This window comes from Brachyhypopomus gauderio, chromosome 15, assembly GCF_052324685.1.
Source record: "Brachyhypopomus gauderio isolate BG-103 chromosome 15, BGAUD_0.2, whole genome shotgun sequence".
NCBI classification, from domain to species: Eukaryota; Metazoa; Chordata; class Actinopteri; order Gymnotiformes; family Hypopomidae; genus Brachyhypopomus; species Brachyhypopomus gauderio.
Genome location: NC_135225.1, coordinates 17,515,666 through 17,525,630, shown reverse-complemented (window position 1 = coordinate 17,525,630; position 9,965 = coordinate 17,515,666). Strand labels below are relative to the sequence as shown.

Genomic DNA, 9,965 nt, shown 5'->3' with positions numbered 1-9,965 from the left:
CCAAAAAATGTAATTACATCGTAGATTAATTCTGTAAATATTGTTGGATTTGTGAGAATGGACAAGGGCACACAGCAGAAAATTCACCAATCTGCTCTGCAAAGGCTGTTTATTTGAGTGATGTTGATTAGTGAGTGGTGGTTCTAGGATATGTTTGAGCTCTTTTAGCTTTCTGTTTCGTTGCTGCTTTATGATGCAGTCACGAGAAATTGGTTTTTTCCCCTTTTTTATTCGACACTTTGTTATATTTGTTTTATACACTTGTTATAATTGTTTTATACATTTGTTTTTATACACTTACTATTAGAATATGTTGTTCCGGAACAAATATTTCTATTATTTGTTTTGTATAGGTTTGGAAGACGATATAACGTTGCGCATCAAATGCATTATGGGACATGTAGTTCTGAGATAAGACGTCGCATGTGTTGTATCGGAGATAGAACTACACTTCCCAATTCTTTTTAAACCAGGAAGGGTACATGCTCAAAGCTTTCGAACCGGAGTGTGAAAAGTTTTGTGAGGCGAAGGACGTTTTAATGGAGGTGTTGGGCCATATCGTCCGTCACCGTCATCAAAAATGGTGCTTTACTAGGCACGTCTGGAAGTAGTTTCCCAGTCTCAGAATGGGAATCATAATGCCAGTGTGTAGACCGCGGGCGCATCGCGCGCCTTTATTCTCCGGTCACGTCCCTCTCCGCACGCGCTCACGTGTGCCTACTTTTTCTTCATTCTCGTTGTTGCGTGCGCGCAAAAGGAGCAGCGAGTATAGCTCTGTGGATACTGAGCGTTACTCATCGCTAGTACGGGCTGTTGTGTCCACGAGAGTGAGCTCACAGACTCCAGAGAGTATTGAAAATGAAGACAGCTGGTTGTATGGGGATATTATAAGATCCAAACCCGAGGTGTCCAAAATAATAAAAAATCCATATCCACTATTAAACGATGCAAAAAGCGGTCTGCAGTCAGAGGAGAGACCCGTGGGCCGGCTAACTGTGCAAAGAAATGCGAGTAAACCCGCTGTGCCCAGCGTGACCAAAATACTGCAGCAGACAATGTCTGCCAAACAAGCCTTTTACTTGGAGAGGTGGAGGAGAAGGAAGATTGCCGAGCTTGGAGAGGAGGGCTTCAAAGAATACAGCACAAGTAGGACCCTGTTTAACATCTTTCATCTTAGCCGCCAAAGCCAGAATATGATACTTAAACCATATTCACTGTTTGGTTTTTAGATCTTTTTATGCAGGGAAGGCTGTTCCACGCAGCTATTGAAGGACTTCTGACTCCAGAAAACCCCCTAAAAGATGACACGGAGGGTCACGAGGACGTGGTTGGGTATCTGCAAAGCGTCAGTCATGTGTTGGATGATGTCACGGGAGCGCGAGCCATTGAGAGCGCTGTGCGTCATGAGGCGTTGCAGTACTTGGGCGTTGTGGACTGTGTCGCCACGTACAAGTGAGATTCAGTACTTTGTGTGATAATCAGTACTTTGTTTGCTTTCAGTACTTTCCTGCTGTAAAAAAGCTCTTTGATTTCGAGCCTCTTCATGCCTTCTGGCCAAATGACTAAATCCTGTCAATCCTGTTGTGTTTTGTATATTCTGTCTCTGTTGTTTTTATGCTATCTTAACGAATCCCTAAGGACCCTTTGTCATGTAATACACAGGGGTTCACTGTGTGTTATAGACTGGAAGACATCAGAGAAACCTAAACCCCTCCTCCATAACACGTATGACAACCCCCTGCAGCTGGCGGCCTACATAGGGGCCTTAAATAGTGACAAGAACTACAACTACCAGGTATGTTGGTGCTAAAGCTGATGATAGGGACAAAAATATATTGCTTAGCTTTTTTTTTTTTTTTGCCTCGTCTTGTGATTTTGATACGCCTTACAATACAATTAAAAGCAGTGAACAATTCTCCAAATAACACACTTAGACATTTTGACCAAAATTATTTGGGTTAATTGGGTCATGTAAACACTGATTTACTAAAAGGTGCAGAGAACTAACATGGAAGCCATGAGATTAGGTCATCATGCTCACATGTAATACAAGATGTTTAATTATAAGATTCACCCACATGTTTCAGCCTTCTGCACTATCGGTGCTACAATGGTCAGTCCAGTGATCCGTATTTGCTTAGTCACTAGGTTCTAACCCCGAATGTTCGGTCTGTGCAGGTGGAAAATGGGTTGATTGTAGTGGCTTACAAAGATGGCGCCCCGGCCCACTCCCATTGGTTGAATGCGAAGCAGGTGCAGCAGTACTGGGAGAGATGGCTCATCCGATTGGAGGAGTACATGGAGAAGAATGCCAGAATGGCCATGGTGTAACTGTGACCTCCAGATTATGCTGCTCTTCATCACTTAAAGGGTTGGAGATGATTCTCAGAAAAGATACATACTGTGTTGTTCGAATTCCTCTCATTCTGTCCTCCCCAGTGAATGGCTCAAGAACTTGAAAAACTGCAACACTGTTCTTGTATAACATTATACAGGAAACAATTATATAAATGAGAAGCAACAGTTAACCACAAAAAATGGGTTTCTTAAAAAAAAGACCTTTACTTTGTGTGTATGTTTTTGGTGCATATTCTGAAAAAATAAACAGATGTTTTAATGAACCCAGTGTTGAGAATGTTCTGCTACATAAACAGTATAATATACAATACAAGTACCAAAACATGGGTGGAGTGGAGGTGTGGTGATTTATTTTGAATGTCCACAGATGGATGACAGTATTCGTTGTCTGTGATCACTATGCAGAATGTGATGACCTCACAAAGCAAATGTTAAGGATTACACATCATATTAGGCTAATTTAGATGTAAATGAGGAAGATTTACAGTTGTACAACTATTCAGAGCTTTGGGGAACTCTCAGACGTCTTTTCTAATGTATCATTAAACTCATTAAAAATAAACAGGAGTAATAGGATTAAAATAGGACTTATAATTTGATGTAAATTAAGGTCAAGGTTATTATGTATTACAGAACATGTAGTTTGACAATTGTTTTAATAATTCACACCTTGTGTTAATATTGTCTACATGAGAATGTCCGAAGGCCCAAAATCATAGTGGAGTGAGGGGCCTTTCATGGAAGTCATACCAAGCAAATCTGTAAGAGCTGTCTTCGTTGAAGCCTAGACTTCTGAAAAGTCTGTAGGACAGTTGGTTGTTTTCCTCGATGAAACAGAACACTGGGTAGCCCCCAGAATGGAGTTTCTTTGCCAGTGCGGAGACCACGGCTTTGGCGTAACCTTTCTTCCTGTGCTCAGGCAGTGTATACAGCATACCCATCGCACAGGAAGAGTAGGTCAGTATCCACGACACCGGATGGCCGTCCGCGTCCAGCACGCAAGAAGAAGGGAAATTCACGATCATGTCCCTCACCATTCTTTTACTGAATCCTTCAGCACCGAATTTCCAGGTGCTGTTCACAAGATCAATGTGAGACTCTGTGAGAGATGACGTCTGTACGGACAGCCTGCAGAGGGAGAAGGAGAGTTACCTCACGGCGTTTTTACGTTTTTTCAGGACCCAGGTCTGCTTGCTCCGTGAGACACATGTGTTTGGTCACGTGTGAAAGCAAACAGTTATAATGAGCCTTAAGCCCAAAACCAGCCCTGGGTGCCAGGGCCGGTGCCACGGGGGGGAGAATGGGGGCGTCGCCCCCTCAGGCGAGGTGTCCCGCCCCCTCAATGTAAAAAATAAGACCCATTTATTTTACAACAATCGCTACATGGTGCCCCCTCGGCAGCTCGACAATCGTTACACGCACACACACCCCCCCCGAAATTTTCTGACGCCCCCTCACTGTATATGTTCTGGCGCCGGCCCTGCTGGGTGCAGACTCAAGCATTTCAGTATAAGTGTGAAAACACTAAAGGTACTCTGAAGTAGTCCTGTACAATTAACCATTTGCACTCAATAAACCAGTTCTATACTGAGATGAAAGGCCTTACATTTTTATATGTCTGGCCCTGGGATTAAGTCACTTACCTGTCATTTGTAAGGTTCGAGAGATCGGGCAGTGTCATCAGACGGCAGACAGCCAGTCTTTTCTTAGGCACACCCTTGGCTGCTGCTACAGCTTTTAGCACCTCCTCATGGCACGTAGCAACACCTGAACAGGTAAAATCACAAGGATAAACTGAAGGAGAAAAGTAAAATCTCATAAATGCATTTCTTTGCAGCATATTTGGGTAAATTTATGATTGTACATTTTACATGATGGATTAGTTGTAAGCATTAAAAACATTCAGAATACTTGTACAGAAGTACTGTTTCTTGTCCAAAAAGTCTGTCTTTTCCAGAATGTTCCTGAGAGAAGCTTCATCTTTGGTAAAAACAAATCCATCTTTGAAAAGGTCAGCAACCTATGCATAAGAAACATAAGGCAGCCCTGAGACTGAAGACCAGTATCTACTCATGAGCACTGTGAGGCAGTATGTCATTCTTGGCATTCTCCATTAAGTTCTCCTGTTCCATACCTCCTGCACTTTCGGTTTGATGATCATCACACTGAAGTCTGGCCATCGGTCAACCATCACCTCCATAGGGTCAGCTTGCACTCGACCCATCAGGAAAACACATCCATACACCTAGAGACAAAAATGTACATGTATATACCATCACCATTGGACAATTTTAACAGTGGAACCCAGTGTAGGAATCCAGTATAGTTACTCCGTCCTACTACTTCATACTCTACATGGACTAAAGTACTGGGACACCCCTCTTAATCACTAAATGCTATTTCATTCAGTCATTCAGTTCTCTAACTCACATTTGAAACCACCCTGTGACCACGGACTTGTGTTAATGGGCCACCCAATGGAGGATGGGTTCCCTTTTGAGTCTTGGTCCTCCCGAGGTTTCTTCCTAATCCCCACCCTATAGGGAGTTTTTCCTCGCCACTGTCGCCTTTGGCTTGCTCATTAGGGATCTGGACCCATACGATTGTAAAGCTGCTTTGTGACAACGTGTGTTGTGAAAAGCGCTATATAAATAAATTTGACTTTGACTTTCTCTTCTCTCTGGCAGTCTGATGCACGAATCGGGTTGCAAAGCGTAAATCCTCGTGGAGGAGAGATAATACTATAGGAGAAGTGGAGGAGAGATAATACTATAGGAGTGATGGAGAGATAATACTACAGGAGGGGAGTAGAGAATACTACAGGAGGGGTGGAGGAGAGATAATACTATAGGTTTGCAGTTTTTCAGGGATTGCCCTAGGCCCCTTCTAGTGAAGGAAAATCTTAATGCTTCAGCATTCCAAGACATTTTGCACAAGTATAAACTTCCAAATTTGCACCCTCACACTCCCAGGGTTTCCTACCATTGCTGGGTAGAACCACCTTTTCTGTGCTTTAAATTGGTTGGGGTAAGTTTCTACCAGCTTCCCAGCTTTGTTGGGGAGTGACTTTCGCCCATTTTCCCTGGCAGATTTGTTCCTTGTTATTCAGGTTATTTAGATAAAACTTGTCACATAATTAGTCCAAGATCTTAAATTTGACTTGCACATTATACAATCTGGACTTTGATTTGCCCATTATACAATCTGGACTTTGAGTTGGCCATTACTGTGTAGCTTTGACCTTTCTCCTGGCATGTCATTACTGAAAGGTGTAGTTTCTCTAAAACATAAAAAAATCAGACCAATACAGGTTACGTTTCTTCATGTATTTTACACCATCAATTTGTCTGAGATACAGCCTTGTCTGAGCTTATGGCTGCATGTCAGTTTTCATTTTCAGATAATGATCCAGTGCTATCTACAACTTTATCTCAAATTTCCTGAGAATATTTGTTGGTCTTAATTTTTATAGCTTTCCGTCCATGTCATAGTCTCAGGTACTTCAGTTGAACTAAAATGATCTTTTGTCCAGGGAGAAATACTTCCTAAAGGTTTCACAAGTAGATGCCCATTATAAGACAACTGTTCTACAGGAACTCCTACAGTACAGGAGTTGAATGCAAACAACCCTTTTTATACACATATTCTAAAACTGAATGACTGAATTACGACAGTATCCTGATAAATAAGACAATTTCATGTATTTCTTTTCCGTTAGTTACACACCTGCTGAGATTTAGGAAGGTACTGTCTAAGAGTCTTCTCTGCTCTCTTCAGCTTTTCCTTGGTCAGCGTCTCCATTCCTCTACAAAACGTTTACAGTTCGAGCCTCCACGACGTTGAAGTTGGTTACTTATTCGCAGCTGCAGGTTCGTTTGGCTATTTATTCGCAGCTCCTTATTCGGCAGCTGAAGTTGGTTCCTTATTCAAAAGGGGTATGTTCACGATGCGTGTTTGCTGTGCACTTTATTTAAAAGAGATAAATTAAACAAACGAGCATAGGCGCATACATTTAAGAGGTTATTCAGACCCTCCAGAATTTCGCGATGTTGCGATTTGCAACTTCAACGCAAATTCAAGCAAATCACGTGAAATCAGGGCGGTGTTGCAACTTCAGCCAATCACCGCAACTTTCCCGCAAATTTGACCAATCACTGATGTCATCTTGATGTGACGTCAACAAACTTCCGCCTTACTTCCGTGTATACGTTCAAGCAGTGTTGCCAACTTAGCGAATTTTCAGACCCTCTAGATACTTTTTGTAGTAAAAAGCGACTAGCGACAAATCTAGCGACTTTTTGTGGTGTTATCGGAGACTTTTGGAGACTCTGAACACACACGCTCTTCAGTTGCTGTCCTCTGGGGCGGGTGCTGCCGTGAGCCCCGCCCCACAACACTCGGTGCAGTCTCACACTCAGAGGAGACCCTCACCGCTCCACCTCCACACTACAAATGAACTGCGCATGTCCGAAGCTGCCGCTGACGCCCCGCCCTGTATTTACAGAGCGGGATGTAAATATATAAATTCATTCCTGCTTACTGCTAACATTTCATTATACTAACATTTAACAACACAGCAAAAAAATATTTATGTAATTGACGTGAAAAAAATGATTTATACAAAGCATTAAAGTCATGTAGTTCTTCTGAGAAGTGACTGCCTATTTCAAAGGAAACAGATGTTGTTCATTTGTAGTTCTAACATATTTAGGGTGTTTTTTACTCACTTTTTTCTCTTCCAACATTATTTATTTACAGCTTCAAAAACATATTATGCAAATTAGGCGATGACGTAATTTAGCGACTTTTAGGACAACCAGTGACTTTCCTTACTGAGGAGTTGGCAACACTGCATTCAAGAGGAGCAGACTGAAAGCAGCATGAGCGAGGCGAACGTTTCACACTTGCCGACGAAAATAACGGCAAAAGATTGACAATTGACAATATCAACACCCAGAACTTTCATTCTAGTTACCTTATACTTAGCCTGATTATGTGATTTGTTTGGGACTTGTGTATTCATCTGTATAATTTATTTTTGTGTAATTTGTGGAGATGCATCCAATAGGCCTTTCTCTCGCTTCCGGGGTCGACGTTTCCGGTCTAGACAGTTCTGTGTAAAATCATTTCCGTTTGGAGCGTTCGTACTTCTGCCATGGCGCAAGTGACTAGCAAGTGTTTTTGCAGCGTACCGCTGTGCTCTAATTCCAAACAAAAACAGCCTTATTTGAGTTTCCACTCGTTCCCAGCTGACGAGGAACTCAGAAAGAAGCGGTTGATAGCCATTAGAAGGAATGAGGGGCCGAATTTCCAGGTTATTAGAAACAGCACGCATGTGTGTAGCGCACATTTTGAGCCGCAAGACATCTACGTTACGGCAAAGGGCAAAACGTGGCTGAAGAAAGGTGCTATACTGCATCGTTTCAGCTGGACTCGGCCAGCGAGGCAGTCTGTGTACAGCAGAGTGAAATCCCGCCTAGAGGCTTTCCGTGCACATCCTATGTACAAGTCTGTCTGGGCTTTGGGTCTAGAGCACACACACACACACTATGCTAGGATACCATAATCAGACACAATTTTGTATGCTATAATACTAGAAATGGGAATAATCACCTACGTGTACAAATATGAATATGTTTTGTACAAATATGCGTGCCTTCAGGTGTTTGGTCAGATTCGTTGTGTTAAGCTAGGTTTATACTTTCGCGAGTGACCATAGCGCGCGCGTCTGCACACCTCGCGCGACCCTGCTCGAACCGCTTGTCCGAAACGATATGTGGTAGTATAAAGAAACACCCCTCAACAACAGGGGAAGAAACATTTACCTGACCAATTTTAATGTTGCTTTGTTTCAGGTTTGAAAAGTGCTGGAATTTAGATTAAAGTGCTTGAAAATGCTTGAAACAAATAAAAAACCGTGAGCTTTGACCTCTAGCTTGTGTGGTTCCTCGCTTTTTTTTAAGGACCGGTAGCACCGAGCCCTTACACGGATCTCCTTATCTACAACATTGGACACTGAACACACAAAATCATAAGACACAATAATGCAGGCACTTATAATAGTACAATAAAACACATGCTTTATTTAAAAATAAGAAACAGTTTGATGAAGGCATAAATGATAGAATGTTGAGTGAGCACGGAGCTAAGACGCTAGCTAGGCATGCTAGCTAGTTAACTTGGCTAAATTAAACTACAGAACTGGATCATTTACCTTCATAATCAAAAATAAACTGCTCGAAAAAAAACTTGTATCCTTTATCGAGTTTTGCTCGTTTGGTCCTCGATAGCTCCTCGACGGTTCTGGCAACATCGTCCTGCCTAAAGCGTGGAAGGTCAGCCAAAGATGCAGAGTAATAAAACGCATCCATTCTCGTAGCGGTGCTGCTAACCGGAAATAGGTTTACACATCACCTCGCCCGGAACTTGACCCCTCCTCCTTGCGTGAAAAAGGCTTATTGCACAGCCGGAGAGCCAACTGCAGTTCTAGACCTGCAGTTTTAGACCTGCAGTTCTAGACGTGCTGTAGTTTTAGACATGCGCCACCTAGCGGCTCGGAATGTAGCTAACGACAGCCAACTGCAGTTCTAGACCAGCAGTTCCAATGCAGGATGGGTTCCCTTTTGAGTCTTGGTCCTCCCAAGGTTTCTTTCTATTCCCCACCATCTAGGGAGTTTTTCCTTGCCACTGTCGCCTTTGGCTTGCTCATTAGGGATTTGGACCCATAGTATTGTCAACCTTGTAAATCCTGTAAAGCGCTTTGTGACAACATATGTTGTGAAAAGTGCTATACAAATATATTTGATTTTGTGAATCGCTCCTCGTTTACCTGCGTAAACTATACGATGCACGACACGCGAATGAGCCGAAACTAGGCCCGATCGCAAAAATAGTCGCACGAGTGAAAAATCGGCTGAAAGTGGGCCAAAAATCCCACAGTGTACACCCAGCTTTAAGCTGGGCACACTGTACGATATTTTAAATCGTGTACTCAGCTCCAGCTCAAACTGTACGACTAAATCGCAAGGTTTAAAAATTCACAGCTCACGATTCATATACTCACACTATACGACCCGACGCTCTCATGCGATCTCACGAGGAGCGATTTGAATTTCAAACATGTTTGATATTCTTGCGACGCTGCGATTTCTGATCGGGAGTTGGTCGTGAGGTGTGAATTGCTCCTAAAAACGAACGTAGACGTCTGCAACACGATGCTAATAAGACCAATGTAAGATCAATCCAAATGGACACATTTAAGATGTTACGACCTTTTCCAGACGTATATGCGCTATCAGGGTAGTCAAATATCTAACTGAGCTACTTACTGAAATAACTGCAAAGAACTTGACCCTAATGGTCTGTTAAAACATTTTACTGCAGAACAAGACATTGAGGTGGGGTATAAAGCCACTTTTGACTTGGTAAAAGGTTTTAATACTGCTGTCGAGAGTTTTGATAGAGTTTTGCTGTTGAACGTTTGAGCGTCTGGTATTAGATGTCAACCAACGCAGCTATTAACTGTCAATCACATTATCGCCACACCCCTTTATACTAACGCGGTTTGGTGTTATAGAATTGACAAAATATAATTGCTCAAAAAACTT

The 9,965-nt window shown here is 42.5% G+C and overlaps 2 protein-coding genes across 2 annotated transcripts; one reads left to right on the top strand and one right to left on the bottom strand.

Moving 5' to 3' along the window:
* The first annotated feature begins 29 nt into the window (after positions 1–29).
* On the top strand, positions 30–2,621 carry mgme1 (mitochondrial genome maintenance exonuclease 1). Its single transcript, XM_076974033.1, has 4 exons — positions 30–1,146; positions 1,230–1,452; positions 1,663–1,795; positions 2,179–2,621. Exons 1-4 carry the CDS (start codon positions 627–629, stop codon positions 2,329–2,331), a joined length of 1,029 nt encoding a protein of 342 aa, XP_076830148.1. The 5' UTR covers positions 30–626; the 3' UTR covers positions 2,332–2,621.
* A 7-nt stretch (positions 2,622–2,628) lies between these two features.
* On the bottom strand, positions 2,629–6,719 carry LOC143476066 (glycine N-acyltransferase-like protein 3). The gene is made up of 5 exons (XM_076974034.1): positions 6,085–6,719; positions 4,493–4,603; positions 4,270–4,378; positions 4,002–4,125; positions 2,629–3,486 (listed from the first exon to the last, which is right to left on the bottom strand). The coding sequence occupies exons 1-5, from the start codon at positions 6,157–6,159 to the stop codon at positions 3,072–3,074; spliced, it is 834 nt and encodes a 277-aa protein (XP_076830149.1). The 5' UTR covers positions 6,160–6,719; the 3' UTR covers positions 2,629–3,071.
* Positions 6,720–9,965: the final 3,246 nt, after the last annotated feature.

Excerpts from the sequence above, each read along its gene's own strand:
- mgme1 (XM_076974033.1), top strand. The coding sequence starts at position 627 with ATGGGAATCATAATGCCAGTGTGTAGACCGCGGGCGCATCGCGCGCCT. Across the intron at positions 1,453-1,662 it reads GACTGTGTCGCCACGTACAA|GGGTTCACTGTGTGTTATAG; the intron begins GTGAGATTCAGT and ends TGTAATACACAG. Across the intron at positions 1,796-2,178 it reads ACAAGAACTACAACTACCAG|GTGGAAAATGGGTTGATTGT; the intron begins GTATGTTGGTGC and ends CGGTCTGTGCAG.
- LOC143476066 (XM_076974034.1), bottom strand. The coding sequence starts at position 6,159 with ATGGAGACGCTGACCAAGGAAAAGCTGAAGAGAGCAGAGAAGACTCTT. Across the intron at positions 4,604-6,084 it reads ACCTTCCTAAATCTCAGCAG|GTGTATGGATGTGTTTTCCT; the intron begins GTGTGTAACTAA and ends TTTTGTCTCTAG. Across the intron at positions 4,379-4,492 it reads TCAAACCGAAAGTGCAGGAG|GTTGCTGACCTTTTCAAAGA; the intron begins GTATGGAACAGG and ends TCTTATGCATAG.